The 19,069-nt window shown below is 41.4% G+C and overlaps 1 protein-coding gene across 1 annotated transcript in view; it reads right to left on the reverse strand.

Annotated features, from left to right (window-relative positions):
• Positions 1-329: 329 nt before the first annotated feature.
• Positions 330-19,069, reverse strand: part of LOC108664561 (integrin beta-PS-like) — a 26,694-nt gene continuing 7,954 nt past the window's right edge. Inside the window, 18 exon segments of the mRNA XM_047881060.1 lie at positions 330-3,565; positions 4,108-4,247; positions 4,910-5,050; positions 6,816-6,993; positions 9,711-9,817; positions 10,226-10,400; positions 10,579-10,666; positions 11,371-11,519; positions 11,865-11,993; positions 12,210-12,263; positions 12,266-12,460; positions 13,005-13,175; positions 13,846-14,016; positions 14,774-14,858; positions 15,133-15,361; positions 15,782-15,923; positions 16,415-16,534; positions 16,771-16,914. Of these exon segments, the coding sequence (XP_047737016.1) occupies positions 3,500-3,565; positions 4,108-4,247; positions 4,910-5,050; positions 6,816-6,993; positions 9,711-9,817; positions 10,226-10,400; positions 10,579-10,666; positions 11,371-11,519; positions 11,865-11,993; positions 12,210-12,263; positions 12,266-12,460; positions 13,005-13,175; positions 13,846-14,016; positions 14,774-14,858; positions 15,133-15,361; positions 15,782-15,923; positions 16,415-16,534; positions 16,771-16,905 (2,475 nt within the window). The 5' untranslated portion in view covers positions 16,906-16,914 and the 3' untranslated portion in view covers positions 330-3,499.

The raw sequence follows: 19,069 nt of genomic DNA on the forward strand, positions 1-19,069 counted from the left end.
CTCTGCTCCAATCCTGGTACTCTGAACTTTAACCACTGGGCCATGCGCACGTAGACTTGACGGGAACACTTGTACGCTCAGATGTAGCTTCATAGTCTGCGCGACGTTTAAAGCAGCCCAGACTTGAAGCTGGCGGGTCGGTTCTAGTTCCCGCTAGAGCTCGTCACTACATGGAAAGGTCATTGAGTGTCCCTAAGAGAGCCAGGCCGTAACGACACGGAATCACGGCAAGAAAGAGTTAACAAGGAGCACAACTGCACAAAAAAGTATCAGCCGACCGAGAGACTCAGGCATGGAACAGGAATATTAGAGGATAATAAAACGATATGTGATGAATAGATTTATACGTTCGCATTAAAATGCCTTCACAAGTTACGATGAATCAATTAGCAATGTAAATGAAAGCTAGCAGGACAGATCAACCAGGCCGCAGCTTATCTCATTTAACAGACGTTCAAGAAATACAATAATTACTACGCTTGACGGCCTTGCATTTACACTGTTAAAGTCAATCGCTGAAACTGCAATGAAAATCGGCTTAATTAGTAACATAAACAAGACTTCTGTTAATGGAAACAATGAGAAAACACTGACATTTCGATCGTAAGTATTATTATTAAAAACATCTTAATGAGCTAACCGCCTAAGTTCTACTATACACAACGAAGCAGCAGAAGGAAGACAAGAAATCGCAGTCTACTGAACAACCAAGGGCAGGTAAACTTAAGAAGTGCCTACACTGCAAGTAACGACGCACATTTAAAAGCTGACTATAAGACGCATAAATCCTCTAACTGTAAAGCTCGTGAGCTGCTCAAGTTTGAACACAAGAATCGGGAGAATGAAAATTTCTATAAAGAACGCGCCGCTTACTACCAGCTACACAACAATACGCAGGCCGACCAAAGTCTTTCAGCTGAGCTTCTGTAAAATTTAAAGTGATAGATAATTGATGATGAATAAATCTTCTTCCATGTCATAGTAATTGTAATGTTCTTAAATTAAATCTTCCAACAATTTTTAAAAAATGTGGCTCGGAAAAAATCTTTGGTTTGCTGCGAGGACTACAGCCTAACTAACATTCACGAGTTTACGAAGAAAGGCACTTGCACTAGGCGGGGATGACTTTTTTTCTCATTTACGTGCGAATAAGTTATGTTTCTCTTTTACGTGCGAACAAGTTTTCACAATTTTAGCAATTTTGATAGGTAAATAATAAGTATTTATAGATAAGAAGATTGACCTTGTTTGGTGGAGCTGTGATGTTCTGAGAGACATGCTAACAACCAATCCACATCTGCAAGAACCGCAGACAGCGGCACACATACTTTTCAACACATGCGCAATATCTATTTGAAAAACTAACAAAATTCAACTAGATCATTTGACGAGAATCTTGCAGAAAAACGAGAATTTGAGAAGCAGAGAAGCATCTACTGATAGGCAGCGTTGAATCATATAAGGAAAGATTCAGGCACGACAACCTAGTCAACACAGAAACGAGTTGCAAAAACAATCAGAAAATATTTCATTGAAATGTGCAGCTTTCTTAATACGGAGGAGAAACTGCTTCCGTGTATGTAATAAAACAGTGAAGAAACATCGCTAGTCGGATTAAGTTGATCTCAAGGCACATGAAACAATGGATGGCATCGATTTGTTCTTAGGAGATCGCGAACACACCAAACGCAGTCCAACTCTAAACATTCACAAGCAGGACTTACAATACTTATGTAAAATACAATACAGGCGAAGTGGTATAAGTAAATGGCATTAGTGTCATAGAGCTAAGTTAGACTTTGGTTAAGTTAAGAAGGCATGTCAAGCGGAACTACGATGCACGAGGCAATGCTGTAATACACAAGAGAAAAGGGCACTCAGAAGAAATAGACGAATTTCCACAAGCTGCATAAAATATTTGTGTGTCCCACAACACCGACTGCAGCAAAAAAGTGTTGCTTTATAACAACGAGGATATACCATCCCATAAAATTTACTCAAGATCAGGGGTCAAAATACAATACATCATTCGAGTGGCAGATTGAGAGCTCAGGCACATGTTTTACACATGTATTAATTTTAGCAAAAGATCGTCATAAAGAGGGACCGAGTATAGGGAACAAGTGCTTTCAACAATATCGAGCTTCATAAATTCTCAGCTCCTTCCTTCAGTCGTCTGTCGAGGAATTACATAAATTTTTCTTTGGAGAAACCCTAAAATTGATTGGTACGCCATTGCGATTCCAATTGTTTGATGTACTAGTATGTGCACGATTGAAAAATGTTTAAGATCGCTCAATACAACTAGCAAGAAAAGAATTGGAAGGAGGCAGGCACTTGATGGAGCTCTCAGGGAACTGGAAGCGTTGGCACGTTGAGACGGAAGATCTGAGTGTGGAGCGAAGTGTAAAAAGTTTGAATCCTTACATTACTTCTAAAAATACCAGGCCTCAGATTGCACTACACGCAACAAAACCTGTTCAGCAAATCTTCGATAGTCATAAAAATCCTCCGGGAGATGAAATAGTTTGGACGGCGCCTGATCTACAAGCAAGATGCAAGTGATAGCTATCAGATATTACCATCTTGAACTAAGTTCGTAAGTACTAAATACTATAAACCTACCAGAAGGCAGAGAGCCAGGAGGATCTTTAGGCTGAGGCGTTTTGGGGGTCGGTGCTCGGATGAAGTTTGAGCTAAAATATTTGAGCTTATTTAAATAACAGGCAACTTGGCACTAGCCTCAGTCAGCTCACCCACTTAACGACTAACAATCTATTGCAAAGAAGTTAAAACAAAATGGTACATTTATAAGCTTGCATATAAGATAAAAAATTAATGTTCAATGAAATGGAGTTTAAAGAGATGAAGTCCAATCATTGTAACCACATATTCGTATTGAGTTAAAAAACAGCACCAGGTTCATAATTAAGAAATGTGACAAATATTTGAGACATTCGAAATTAGAGAAGTAAAGATTGACAAATCATTACTCTGGAGGACAACCAAACTGAGATGAAGGGAGTCTCAAACTTTCAAATGAAGGGAGTTTCACAAGACTTTCAAATAAATCCTGATAATCGGCGTTTAGAAACCGGAATTTCAGATGGCCATTATTGTTGAAGAAAATCTGGCCCCGTCGGAATCCATACATGGATGCGGCAGTCAACTGTGCAGCGAGCATGTCTTCGTACACAGGCATAACGATTGCGCGCCACGCACGAAAAGTGAACAAAAAAATTCGTGTGCGCAGTCAATAAACTCAGTAATTCACATTAGAAATAATACAAGTGAATTAGAATGCAGTACGATGCTACTCAGTCATCTCGACCATGGGCAATGATCGATAAAGTTGGAAATTCGAATGATTACGCCGTATGGAGTCGTCTCTGGAGTATGTAAAAATGAGAATTTTTGAGTGGGGAAAAAATTTTTGACCCCAGCACTGTAGGAGATGATGTCTGACCAGCGTAGCATGCCTGGGATGGCCGCTTCAGATCTATTTGCCGCCGTACATGGGGTTCTTGAAGGTGGAGGTGGCCTGCTTGTAGATCGGGTTCTCTCCCTGCACACAAAAAAACGTCGCTAATACTGTATATTGCACTTTAGCTCTATGGCTGCAATATAAACATGACAATCAAGATTATCCTTTAGCAGATCCACACAGATACACGAGGATGATTAAAGGAGGTACGTAAATGGATAGCAAATCACACGCTTTTGCCGATGTCTAAATGAAGTCTTACGTACGAATATAACAACAATAGCTTCATGGCTCATACTTTACATCTCGAACAGATTATAACCTACCGTCAAACAATACATGTTTGGTATGTAATAGAAACTATTTGCCATTTAAATTTCAAGGAATCTGATGATAAGTGAAAATCTTATCTTCTCATCCATCGACACGGCAAGAAAGCCAACAGACATATAAAATACAAACCGTTTATGAAAACAAAGTGTGGATGACTGTCCATCAATCGCGGACAGCCAAGACATAACCATGACACGGTAACTCACCATATCCCACTTGGCCATCATAACCATGACACGGTAACTCACCGTATCCCACTTGGCCATCATAACCATGACACGGTAACTCACCGTATCCCACTTGGCCATCATCCTCTCCTTCTCGAACTGCGCGTACTCGCGACGGTCGTGTATCGTGGTGAGCACCTTCCACATCAGCAGCAGCGCCAGCCCCACCGCCACGATCGCGCCGATCACCCCCAGCACGATGCCTGCCACGGTACACAAGGGTGATTACACTCATATACGAGTCATTACGATCATGGGTCACCACTTACATGGGTCATTATGCTCATATGGGTGACAAGAGGAGGAATAATGAGAACAACAATATGAATTAGAGAAATAAAACTCTGCAGCGTGAGTGGTAGAAACAAAAGACTGCAATATGAATTCTGGAAAGAAACCTCATAGATAATCAAACGAATTTTGATAATGATGATATGATATAAAACATCACAAACAAAACGGAGATAAGATAGAGGGACAAAATGCTCGAACAACCAGAGAATTGCCGGAACATACAAGTCGAGAATAACTCGTCAACAATTGCAATCGTCAATAAAAAAAAGGCATCTGACGCTGAAATAACATTGATTAACCCTTTACTGCCAAACTGGACTTTCAAGTCGCCTTTAAAAAAACGCCTGTATAGGAAATATGTCATTTTTTGAAAAATTGACATGAATAAAGCCGTCTATTTCTCTGTTTTACATATGTGTACCAAGTTTCAAAGTGACCCGTCTGTAAATAACCAAGTAAAATTTGACCCAGACGCTCCCCGTAAGAGGAGCTCCCCTGAAGTCGGGCGGTCAAGAGTTAAACGTTGTTTCGACGTCCTTTGCTTGGACGTAAAGCGCAAGAAGAGACCCACCGAGGATATCGAAGATGGGAGGGCACTCGAGTGTCTGCTGGACGCGCACGATAGGCTCCTTATTCTCGCCGTAGCCGTAGACGAATGTGTAGCGGCAGTCGTTCTCGTCGAAGAACCGGCACAGCTTCTCGCCTTCTTGTTCTGTTCCAACACATTCGAGAATTAACGTGCATATTATCATCTGCAAGACTCGTGGCATGTAACTGCTTCAATGCTACTACTTTGTTCATCTCATTAATCCCCTCATTCATACGAAGCTGAATAAACTAGTAAACCTAAGTGACAACTTACACGAAATGTTTAAACAAACACAAACACTGAAATTGAAAATTTATTGAATTAATGGAGTTAATAAACGAAATAACTTTACAGTACACACCTGAGTTGAGCAATCTCCTTGCCTCTATTTCCGTCTTGAATTTATTTGAACCAATATAACCGAGGAACGTCTATACCAACAATACCTGAGAGCCGAGCAAGGTAGTAGCATGACCTCGTCCAAGTGCGTAACTTTGCTATACGATGGCTTCAACATCCAATTTCTATTTGCTTATTATATTAACTTACTTATTTTTGAGAGGCAATAATTATTTCTGAGGGTGAAATTACTTTTTCTCAAATGGAGAACAAGAGGCACCTTCATTGCAGTGACGTTGCAGTGAACAGGCAAGTCTACTGCAGGTCAAAGTGTGCCGAAATTGAACTAAATTAAACGAATAGTAAAATGTCAGCAACATCAAAATAACGATGACATGCCGCCAACCAAATAAGTTAGAACAGAAATTTTAGAACAGATAGAAATATAAATAGGTACTTTAAAAGATTAACTAGCGCGTATTTTCTTTCTAAAAGTGACACCGAAATTCCATAAACAGAGTTCGTACCGGTATTTAAAAAAAAAATCCATGACTTTTCCATGACTCCATGATCATCAATATAATTTCTGAGACTCGTATACGACAGGTTTACCATGACTGAAAGACTAACCGTGCATATTCTATCATCTCCTACAGTTGATAAATAGCAAACGTGTAAATTCATAGCTCTTCATGACTCTTCAAAGGTGGCATGGCTCTTCAAAGCTGCTTCCCCCATATTTGACACATCAAAGTCTTTCGAGCACAATGTACATGATATCATTATACATTCATGCTTTGGATGGCGAGCAAGCCAGTTACGTTAAGCTTCTATTCTTAGCCACAAGTCATGAAATTTACACTTTCCAGGCATGGTGATGTAGAAATTGCACGCTGAAGATGGAACGCCGCCACTAAAAAAAGTTGTCGAATGCAACTGAGCTCGGTCACGTGATTGTATAACCAATCAGAACGCAGGAAACAAGAGACTGCACAAACATTAAACACAAGCAGCACAGAAAAATCAAATTTCATGGCTTTCCAGGTTTTCCGTGACCGGTACGAACCCTGATAATAGAAAAGTTAGAGATAGAAAAAGGCAGAGAACGGAAGCCCGTTTCTAGACTAAATGCATCAGAACATTTCAGAGATGAGAATATCGAGTGTAGGTTAGAGGAGTAAACTTGACAAAAGCTTTCACTCAGATAAATGAGCGAGTCTCGTCCAAATAACGATGCAGTTGTTGCCCATCAATAGGTGGGGTATCCCGACCTAGTTTGACCAGGCGAAGGGCGTAACAGCGCAACGTCCGCTCTCTGCTCGGACTGCGGGAAGATTGTGGGTCACAAGTGGCACAAATGATTCCATTATTTCCGTCTGTGCTGTCTACCACCTCAGGTAGACTCGGTTCATTTCTCGGTGTCGCAGGTATGCAGCTCGGTAGCCGTTAATGCGTGGTGCTTCCAGCATGCCTCAGGTTGGCGTCCCTAAATGAACTCTGGGTACTAGTTACCTTGGGGATCTTAAGGTCTTAAGGCACACAAGTCTACCTTCAACCCAGTCAGTGACGTTGATGGTGTAGTTGGCAACGAGCCTGCTGGTGTACTCGCTGTACAGCAGAGAACATCGGTCGCAGGCCCCGGGCTCCTCCATGAGAGGGCCGAACTCGAACACTCGGCACTCGACGCACTCTTTGAAGTCCGAGCATTGGAACTCGAGACCGCACAGCTGCCGCGACCAGGACCGGTGATGGGGAGGTCGTCAGTGGTGTTAAGAAAGCCGAGGCTCAGTGAATGAAGCTCTCCACTAGAAGCCATTAATGAGGAGTGTCGGAGTGTGCTGTTTTGCGTGTATGACTGTAGGTTAATGCATCTGTATGCGTTGAACGGTTGAAAGGACCTCGAATTCGAGCGTGTGTGCGAGAGTGTAAGATAAAAATTTTTGTGTATCGAGTGACATGCAAGTAAATGAGATTTTCTCCTCTCGGTGGACGCTTTTTCTATAGCAGTTGTTGAAATTGGAGTCATATTTAATACCCAAGAACAGCAAATAATGTATAAATTGGATCAAAGTCAGAAGAGTAATAAGAGAATCTTAACAAAAAGTGTTTTCTAGAGAAGAATGTTGACATCAAATTACGTCACTAATTACAGGAGAACATCAACGCAGTGGAGTTAAAATACCGACGCAGAACGACAACAGTAACGCTAATTGTAAGAAATACTAAGCCTGCCAACGTTACCAAAATGTCAGCAAGAAAATTGAAATAAAACAGCCGTATAGGAGCACTATCGAATTGATTACCGTATAGTAAATTTACGGCGGCAATGAGTGATACTTAATCCTTGTTGGAATGCAGGTACTAAAATACGTATGGCTATAACGTTGCAAATTTGGCAGTCTGGTAAGGTTTTAATTAATTGACCAAAGGCTGGTAACTAGGCATGAAGTTCATTAAGGACATTAGGTAGGCTGCCAGGCTGTCGGTAAGACGGAACACGGCAAGATGTCAACTTCTATTCCCTACCCAGAACTACAGGAAGCATGAGAGTCATACCTCTGACCTTAAATTAAAAGTCTGATTCGTGCTGTGCATCAAGGAATTGAAGGTGCGGAAGGAAAGAAGGATACGAAGAAAGAAATGGAAAACTCAAACGCAGCATCAAACTGAACACCATGCAAAACGTGAACATGTAAGGCAAACATTAGTGCAGCAATTAAGCAGTTTGGACAGTTCATGTAGAAGTCAAGCGTATCAGAAAACAAGCATGTAGCAAAGTCAAAAAGCATGCAGCAAAAATAACACGCAAGCTTGACAGTGGGTACCTCTATGCCCACCGTTACAGCCCACAAGAGATCCAGCCTCACTTGTAACAAGAATCTATCGGTGGGGAGTAATTCATGCGGAGTCAGAAAAGCCATCGCTGAACTGCACATCTCAGTTATTTTGATTAGGTATTTCTCCACAATCTCTGGAGTTGATAAGGAAAATAATGGACAAATGATGTGGATGCCTTACAAGTTAGGCTTTCCTGCTCTATAGAAGCCAGGACGGAGTTCCACACGTACCGTGGGTTTTGGTAAAGGCAATCTAGCGGGTCCGTTTCAATGAAAAACCGATGCCTCTTCTGTTGCCAAGGATTTACTTACGCAAAAGCTTATGATAACGAAAGATAATAGAGCCCACTTGTACAGTGGATACATTTTCCTCGTCGTTATAGTCTATAGTCAATTACTTGTTGGTATATGAGATACGTGTAGATAATTTTGATGAGAGTATCTCATCAAGTTCTCACCAACTGCAACATCGACTTTGGTGGCATTGAAGAGCGTGCAGTTGGCAGCGCATTCCTCCTCGTTGTACTCGCCGGTGCCGAAGACCTGGCACTGAGCGCACGCTCTGTAGGCCTTGCACTTGCCAGGGCACGCCTACGCAAGGGGCGGGCGGGGGTTAAGAGACCTCATCTCTGTTATATTATTTCCTCACAGGAGCATTCAACACACACAAAATTAGGTGAGAAACACACAAGGGATAGGATTTCATCCAGAGTGATATATCGTTACAAGATATTTGATTCTCTCGAAACAAATGCAACCGTTTCATTTCGATGTAAATCTAAAATTTTTTATAAAAAAGAATATGCGGATAGGATCTCACACGTAGCAGCATAACGGGATGACTGAAGAAACACAATACATTATGATGATCATTTAAACTAATAGAAGTTTGTATAATTAACGCTAGACTGATAATAGTACAGCTTGGTTAGGAATCCAATGTCTGAAAAAATTAACATAAAATCGGAATTAAAGAGCCAGTGGGACGTGAACATGCTTACGCCAAAGCATCTCCTGCACCGTCATGTCCGTCGTCAGGCTGAGGTTACACACGCTTCAATATTTCCAAGCCATATGACAGTCCATTATGGTTCACTCCTCAAACCATTCGCCGTGAGCACCGTTTAGACAAATTCAATCAACCACACTCACACGGGACAAAACATGTGCTTTGCAAGGTAAATATTATGAGGATGACACAAATTGAGTTGGACAATCGCAACAAAAGTGACAAGGATCACATGAACTCGCGAGGACCGGGGAGACTATAGGACATGGGGAAGGGCGGTCGGGGATGTGGAAAAAATGTAAAGCCTACAGTTTGGTCAGAAGGGAAGTCCCTGTGTCTGCTAAGGTTCTTACTGATGCACAAGCCCGTGATTGTTTGCCGCAAGCGTTGTGCGTGCATCAGGTATCACGGTCTAGTTAAAGTTTCGTTGACACTCCATAATCCAATTACTGGATAAACAAATATCTGGATAATTTCAAACAGCGCCCACGAAGGTTTTTTCCAGCAATCCCTACTATAATTTATTCAGTATTGTTTGTGCAGGAGAGTTCACGCATTAATACCATTGAATAGTCTTGGTTAGAGTTGCAGGACTCACCGGGCAGTCTTCACACCACTTGCCGGAATAGCGGCCGCCCTCCGCCTCAAAACACTTGCACTGATTGCACTCACACTTGCCGTTGCCAGAGCACTCCACGCCCGTGTCTGCTCAAACAAAACAAAGACATTACACTTGTAGTAGCAAGTTAATCAAAATATTGTTATGGATGCAACAACATTGTGTCTATTCAAACGATCTTTGTTGCTTTGAGGCCAAAGGTTTATAAACACCCCGCGTTCGGTGGGATTATGAGGAACAATAAACGCCCCCCGGGTCGGTGGGATTATGAGGAACAACTTTCTTTCACAAAGCAACATTAGAGGATATAATCACTTCAGGACTCAGTGTGCCACAGCGCTCGCAGCCAGGGTGCAGGATATCTCACCAGGGTTGATGCAGTCCTGGGTGCAGGATATCTCACCAGGGTTGATGCAGTCCTGGGTGCAGGATATCTCACCAGGGTTGATGCAGTCCTGGGTGCTGTCACAGCACCAGGGTGCAGGATATCTCACCAGGGTTGATGCAGTCCTGGGTGCTGTTCATGCACTGGCAGGCGTCGCCAGTCCAGCCTGGCCTGCAGATGCACTTGTCGCACACACACGTGCCGTGCGCCGGGCCGCTGCACAGCTCGCCGTCGTGGCGGTCGCACAGGAAGTTCGTGCAGTCACAATATTTGCCGCTGATCACCTGAAAAATTAACACAATCTTAACTACAATGACACAAGAGAATGTTCAAATGACACAATGTTCCCTTGCAAAATCTATCTGGAATACTCACTATGCTCTCGAAAACCTATACAAAATAATGAATAGTTTCATAAATAATTTTTAGATGGAAATTAAACGAAAGGTAAAAGGTGCTGACCTCATCAAGATTGTCTCGCTCATTGCAGACGCATTCGCCGCAGTTGCAGGATCCCTGGCCACTGCAGATCTTGGATGTGTTGGTAGCCCTGCATGATAAATAATTTTTATAACATATAACATAATATAAAGAAATAATAATTAAAATAATAATTGCCTTATTAGTCATGAAATCTCAGTGGAAGCTTATAAAGAAATAATAATTAAAATTATAATTGCCTTATTAGTCATGATATCTCAGTGGAAGCTTGCATTAAAGTTAAGCCAACAAGAAATCCTGTTTCAGAAGAGGATGAAATCCTATAAGATGAGATCAAGCAGCAAGGCTCGGTGCCTTCACTGTGTCTACTTCAGATCTCGTTACAATGGGAAATGCTTGGAATAACACAAATGAAATAAGTTACGTCTTTGCAATGGTCTTGGCAAATGCATTTAGCTATCAGCCATTTAGTTGTTATAACAACAAACTGATGTTAAACCAAATAGTTTTGTTATGGAGCAAAAACGAGGATTTCTCCAAGGGGAAAAAAAGACGACTTCTTTTTAGGAAAATTAACTTTTATTTTAGGGAAGCAAGGATTTTTCGAGGGGAAATATGGATTTATTTTTTGGAAACAAGGATTTATCTATTAGAAACGAGGTTCATTTCTCAAAAACAAGGATTTACTTCTTGGAAACAAGGATTTATCTCTTAGAAACGAGGTTCATTTCTCAAAAACAAGGATTTATTTCTTGGAAACAAGGATTCATTCAAAGAAACCAGCATTAGTTTCAGCACTGAATCACGACTCACTTGCAGGAGGAGTCGTCAACCTCGCCAGATCCGAGGGGCGTGTCGAAGCCGCACTCGCAGTGGCGGCCCAGGTAGTTGGGGTCACAAGCGCACACCCCGCACTGGTAGGTGCCGTGTCCTCCGCACACATCAGACGACGGCACGTATCCCTGCAACCGCGGGACATGTGTGAGGCGTGGTAGGGGTGAGTGAGGAGGGGCAGGGTAAGTGAGGAGGGGCAGGGTGAGTGAGGTGGGAGTAGGGGTGAGTGAGGCGGGGTAGGCGTGAGTGAGGTGGGAGTAGGGGNACTGGCAAGTGTACAATTAGTACTGGCAAGTGTACAATTAGTACTGGCAAGTGTACAATTAGTACTGGCAAGTGTACAAAGTATTGTCTAGCATACCAGCATTACCGCACAAGTGTTATCTGACGAGATATCTTGCCGATGTTGCAGCACAAGAAACACTCAAGACACAATTAGCATATGTAACATGAGGGCAACAGCGGGGCAGGACCTGGTCGCCGACATGGAGGTTATCACACACGGACGTCTCCACTTCGGGGCCGCCCTTGCAGCGCGAGAAGTAGCGGATGTGCACAGGTGCTGTTGCGTTGTCCTTCAGCTCCACTTTACTCGTGATTTTCTGCGCAGTAATCATCAACCATTAGAATAATGTAACTTTCACTCGTCAGGTCGCAATCATGGCGTGCTACTGAGATATCATGTGCACAATACTCACACTGTACACAGTCACAATACTCACACTGTACACAGTCACAATACTCACACTGTACACAGTCACAATACTCACACTGTACACAGTCACAATACTCACACTGTACTCAGTCACAATACTCACACTGTACTCAGTCACAATATTCACACTGTACTCAGNCCTACCTGCGCCACGGAGAGGTAGTCCAGCAGGGTGGAGTGCGTGTACATGCAGCCTACCTGCGCCACGGAGGGGTAGTCCAGCAGGGTGGAGTGTGTGTACATGCAGCCTACCTGCGCCACGGAGGGGTAGTCCAGCAGGGTGGAGTGCGTGTACATGATGCCCTCCTGGTCCAGGTGGCACTCCCCGTCATTGGGTTTCACAATACCGCCCAGCTGTGAGTGCAGAAAACCATTTAAATAGATATATGATTATATAACAGTAATGGTGAGGCCACAGTAATTTATTGAGAAATTGTGTAGTAGTTTTCAAACTAATTAAGATTCTCAGATTATTAATAGGATTCACATTCATTGATGCCAGTTCGCAGTTCAATGACGAAGTTGAACAAAATGCCAACGGACAAATTGTTGACATGGACAAATTACGTCCTAAAATTAAAACTGAAAAAATGAGGTGAACAACGTGGGCCTTCATCTTCCCCTATTATTTTTGAGCGCTTTGAGGGGGCTCATGAAGAAAATAAAGATAAAGCAGGACACTTTTATCTTGCTATTAGTTTCACAAATGGCTGATAATTAAATTTTATTTAGTTAAAAGAGAAATTGTACACAATGCATTTGAGAAAAATATGCATGTAGGAACCAATTCCCTTTTAAAATATCAATAAGCCAAGCAAAAGAGAACCTGGATTTTCACTATGGCAAGGATAGAAAACAGGAAACAAATTTTCCCATCAGTCTAATGAGCGTGTAGTACCTTGCCGTCGCCAGCGTAGTGGAAGCCTGCATCAGTGGAGAAGAGGAGGAGGTGGCGGGCGTTGTCGCGCCATCCGATCTGAGACTTGCACTTGATGGCCTGCATGATGGCGTCGAAGCCTCCCTCGGGGGCGTCCAAGTTACCAGACACAGGAGCGTTGCGTACTTGGTCCTGATATGAAGGGGAGCAGCACATAAATACGAGTGAGAGCAGCTTATAAATATGAGTGAGATAAGCACACGAATATGAGTGAGATAAGCACATGAATATGAGTGAGATAAGCACATGAATATGAGTGAGATAAGCACATGAATATGAGTGAGATAAGCACATGNAAAAGAGCGACACAGTAATCGGTAATAGGATTCACATTCGTGGATGCCAGTTTGCAGATCAATGACACTACAGAATTACTTCAGAATTTCTCATAATTTTTATCTAGAATAGGGAGTTCCATGAACAAAATGCATGTTAAAATGCCAACAGGCATATTATATCCAAAGACAAATTACGTCATAAATAAAAACTGAAAAAATTATGAGGTGAACAACGGGGGCCTTTATCTTCCCCAATTATTTTTGAGTGTTTTGAGAAGAAAATAAAAACAGGCGCAAGCTGGACACTTTTCATCAGGCTATTTGTTTCACAAATGGCTGATAAATAAATTTTATTTAGTCAAAAGAGAAATTGTACGTAATTCAGTTGAGAAAAATGTGTATGTAGGAACCAATTCCCTTTTAAAATATCAATAAGACAAGCAAAAGAGAACCTGGATTTTCACTATGGCAAGGATAGAAAATAGGAAACGAATTTTCCCACCAGTCTAATGCGCGTGTAGTACCTTGCCGTCACCGGCGTAGTGGAAGCCTGCATCGGTGGAGAAGAGGAGGAGGTGGCGGGCGTTGTCGCGCCACCCGATCTGAGACTTGCACTTGATGGCCTGCATGATGGCGTCAAAGCCTCCCTCGGGGGCGTCCAAGTTACCAGACACAGGAGCGTTGCGTACTTGGTCCTGATATGAAGGGGAGCAGCACATAAATACGAGTGAGAGCAGCTTATAAATATGAGTGAGATAAGCACACGAATATGAGTGAGATAAGCACATGAATATGAGTGAGATAAGCACAAAAATATGAGTGAGAGCAGCTCATAAATATGAGTGGGAGCAGCTCATAAATATGAGTGAGAGCAGCTTATAAATATGAGTGGGAGCAGCTCATAAATATGAGTGAGAGCAGCTCACAAATATGAGTGAGAGCAGCTCACAAATATGAGTGAGAGCAGCTCACAAATATGAGTGAGAGCAGCTCATAAATATGAGTGAGAGCAGCTCACAAATATCAAGACCAAAGCTTTGATAGCATTCAGGACAACTTGAACCTTTAAAACTAATGAGGGTATCGCTAGTGCATCAAAATTTGATTGCAATAAAAGAGTCATTACACACTAGCAAGATTTAATAATGTCGGCATCAAGTACACAAACAAATACAGCATGAAATTTACCCCAATGGTCTAACAAACATCTTGATCTATGAAACTTTTTTCAGCCGGGAAGTATGGAAGAAATAATGCCTTCATTATACATGAAATACCAAATAAGAGATGACAAAAAAATAAATTTTTTTCCTAATCAACTTACAACACAAAACATATCTAATTTAACTGTAGAAAAATAGTAAGAAATTTATTGAAATAAAGCCAACACACAAAGTCAGGCCGACTTGCCCTGTAAACAATCAAGAAATTGCAGGAGGAAGACCAACTCACCACAAATGACGAGGCGTTCTCGTTGAGTTTGAGAGCATTCCGGAAGCCATAAGGACGAGCACAGTCCTTGCACGGAGCAATCAGCCTGCACAAGACGAAGCAAATACATAACAAAACAATCAACAAATTTACTACACTTTTAAACAAGAGAAATGCAAGGCAGATGAATAAAGGCAATAGTAAATATCTTTTACCTGAACCAGTTAAGAAGGAAATGAATTGACAAGTTACACTATTTCAATCTCAAAAGGAACAAAAATTGTAATACAACTCTAAAATATAAATGAATTACAAAAACGGAAAAATATGAGTAAAAACTCAATGAAGTTAAACGACAAAGTTGAATAACTTGAACTCACTTCTCTGGGACAGTGCTGACGTAAGGCATGACAACCTTGTCTACAAAGGAGCCAAAACCAAGCCGGAAATTACGGGTAATTTTCTGCATCTCCTCAGCCAGAGTGGCGCCCAGGGCTGACAAGGAATCCTTGTCATCCTCCATGCTCTTGGAAAGGTCCATGAGATAATACAAGTCCACAGGATAGTCCTCAGCCTGGCGGAATGTCACCTGAAGGGACTGACTTTCGCCTGCAAGCAAATTAGTTGATTACAGAATGTACTTCTCAAACTGAAACAAGCAGCCGTAGACGCACAGTCAAAGAAAAAACATCTGAAAGTCGCAATTCATCTTCCTTGACTTAGCAAGACAATATTTCAACAATAATGATCATGAGTCAATGACAATTATAATGATAATACTTCCACAATTCATCTTCCTTGACGTAGCAAGACAAAATTTCAACAAAAATGATCATATGTCAATGAAAATTATAATGACAATGTTCCCATCATTTGAGCACATTTTCATCAATTCATTTTTCATTGAGCACATTTTCATCAATTCATTTTTCTATCTTTAGTTATTCAAGATGAAATTTAATGCTTGAAAGTGAAAAAAATTAAACTGGATGCTTATAGAGTGCATTTGTAAGATGGAACAATACTGACGGACTCTAAGCTGTAGGGCAATGTTTTGAGGACGCATTTGTATGAGACTCTGGTTGTGGGAGCCATGTGCACCACCAGCAGCTCCAGCACCACCGCTACCAGCAAGCACTCCAGCCATCGCAAGCTCTTTATCCAGTACAAGCTGTAAAAATGTTGGTTACTTATAACTTAACAACTTTCTCAGTTTCTTAATAACACATTCAAAAATAATGTTGGCGATTCAATGGAAAAAATTAATGTAATAAACTTACTCTTAAAACAGTGAAATATATTTAATCTCTGATAATCCTCCTCTGTAACCAATTTAAGTGTCAGGAGGCAAGCAACAGCATCACACATCAGTAAGAATTGAAAAATTCTTACTTCATTTCTAACACCTATGAGTACAACAGTGTTGTTACTGTTGTCAAAATGACAATTATTATGATTAATGACACAATTGATATGTAATGATTCATTTGAAGGAAACCTACTCTGCAATTACCTACTATCTTTGCCAATATAAGCAAGGAATAACATTGAGAAAATTAAATATTAGAGTTATTGAAAGCTAAAGTGCAAGTCAAACACATGAATTTTGGTTAAAAATAACAAGTGGAATGTGTGTATTCTATTTAGAAAGTATCAACTGACCCTGTAAAAATTCTCTGGAGCATAAATGTTATCCTTGCCACACTGAGCCGTCCACTCATCCAGAGCACTGCCAGCCCTGTCAGTGCAGCGCAGCAAGGACTGCTCTGAGCTGCTGAATTCCTGCACAAGCAAAATACATGAGCAAATGTTACATTTTCAACTATAAAGGATATTCTCAATCCGTGTTAGCAGAGAACCGATTTTTCAAACATAACTAGTCTTTAATAGCATATTTCTGTGAATTTAATTCAAATAATTGTTCCCTAAAGGATCATGTCTGCCACAATATGATGATAATCGTAACTATTTAATCTACTTATAAACCACAGCATAAAAAATATGACCAAAAAACTTACCCCAGGCTTGCCACACCAAATACAGTTGGGAGTCTGGATGCAGGCTGAGCAGGTCTGTGCATGTTTACAGTCACTGGCCACTGCCACAGCAATGAGGCTGCACAACCCCATTAATAATAGATGGATCTTCATCATCTTGCAGTCCTGGAACAAAAATACTTATTTGAATATAATTATTCTCATAAAACAAGAATTTAACAAACAACTTGCTGTCTCATCACAGCACACAATCCATTTCAACCATCACTTAAATTGATTCAATCACTGTAAGTGATTGTTAACCCTTTATATATACTGCCAGATTGAACATTCAAGTCATTTCTTTTAGTCTTGATGTAGTGATTTCAACCGAAACTATACTTATCGATATAAGGGGTTGCGTCGACAGTATTTATAGTTATTTCAAGACAACCAGTTATTTCGACACCTGTATTGATCTCGTCAATTGTATGGAACTCTCGATAGAGTTTTAAATAAACATTTTAAAATACTGTCATGTTTCTAGCACAAGGGTCGGCGTGTTGAAAAGGTTCTCACGCTGGCAGCTAGGCTACAAATTGACAAGGGAAAAGATACAAATAAGCATGTCAACACTTATATACTTAAAGACAGAAAATCCTACTCTAGTACAGGACTGGGCGTTCGAGCTAGATACTATCTCCTAACAGGCTCAGTATGATTACTCGAGGCGAACACAGCGGGAAACAACTAAAGGTAGCTACCATGAGAATACTATTTCAATTTTTCACAGTTGTACATCACCCGAGGTCTGTGGAGGCGATAGCGTCTTGGATGAAACTGGTGGCGATGCTCCGACGCGCCCTGGTCGTTCCAGTGTTCCTTGAGGCCGACCGGCAGGGTTTCTATTCCATAGTATAGATGCTGATGGCCCGATCGTGGTCGTTCTCTTCGCCGGGGGGTGCTTCTCTGTAGTTGTAGGTCGGCTTCAAGATAACTTGCTTGAAGCGGTAGTTAAGTCGTAGTTCCTTTTATTCGATGGTAAGTCGTGAGATCTCAGAGTAGTTCCACTATTTCGACAGATCGGTTGCAATATTTCGTCGTCAGTTGTCTTCTTCTTGGTGATATACAATGCGGTCGGCTGAAGTTGTCTGAAGAGACGTCATGACTCAAGAAAATAACGAACACCACAATTGTTTCTAAACATTCACTCTTCCCTGAATACGTGGTACAAACGACGTGCGGCAAGATCCTCCGCGCTCGACTGACTCCGCACTCAACTGGCTCTGTGCTCGAACTCTGGTGATCTAAATTCTGCACACAACACGATGTCTTCTCGGCATGCTGGCCGACTCGTACTGAGCTGCCTCTTCTCCTACCTCACTCCTTTTATAGCCCCGTTCACTACCCGCGTGAGGCGTCCTACACCCGCTTTGTTTTGAATTTCAAACCGTTGGCTTCAATCAATCTTCAACGGTTCTACATATATTAACAATTTTGAGATACTATGAATTTCTATACTAATCAAGGCAAATGCTTAGGTCATGGCCGAGCAATTTTTTCAACAAATGAAAATTAGATTGATTCTTTACAATTACTGCGAGATGCTCATGAAAGTGATAATGTTAGTGAACGTTCCCATGACATGGTGGTGGACCTCAACAAGTCATCGCAGAATGTTGTCTTGCCTTGGCGAGTGAAGAATTCCTATTCTCAGCACGTGACATTACAATAACACAAAAGCATCGATTGCTGCGTTTCACCGTACCTTGTTGCAATGGCTCCAATGATCATTTTTAAAGCCGCATTTTCAGAAGGCAACTAGTTAAGCTACCGAAGTGTCTCCGACAAAGCTTTGGACAGCAAACAAGCCACCGTCTCCATTGATTGTGAACTTGTCCTACAGTGGCTCACGTTAAGATTCTTTGCATTTGCCCAGCCATCAACAGATGGACCAAGAATTCTGCTGCTCGATAGTCACGCATTGCATTGCTCCTGTAGATATTGCCTATGTCAGGCAGAACAACTTGACATTTCAATAGCGTCAATGCCTATACCTATATATCCACAAAATATTGGCGATATCTATCACAGCTTGTAACTTACAAGGATATGCATGAGAACTGAAAAGGTGCGTCGTGCATGCAGTCATTGACGGACACAAAGTCTTGTTACGCATATAGTCTTATTCTTTCATCGATATTCTTTCTTCTGCCATGGCCGGTGTAAAATCAAATATGTATAATATTTGAGAAAATATAACAATATTTTACCATGATCTATTTCAGTATCAATGGCTGGAGCTATATAGGTGTCTGTGACGGTTGATATAGTAATATAT

Source organism: Hyalella azteca, unplaced genomic scaffold (assembly GCF_000764305.2).
Source record: "Hyalella azteca isolate HAZT.00-mixed unplaced genomic scaffold, Hazt_2.0.2 contig6940, whole genome shotgun sequence".
NCBI lineage: Eukaryota > Metazoa > Arthropoda > Malacostraca > Amphipoda > Hyalellidae > Hyalella > Hyalella azteca.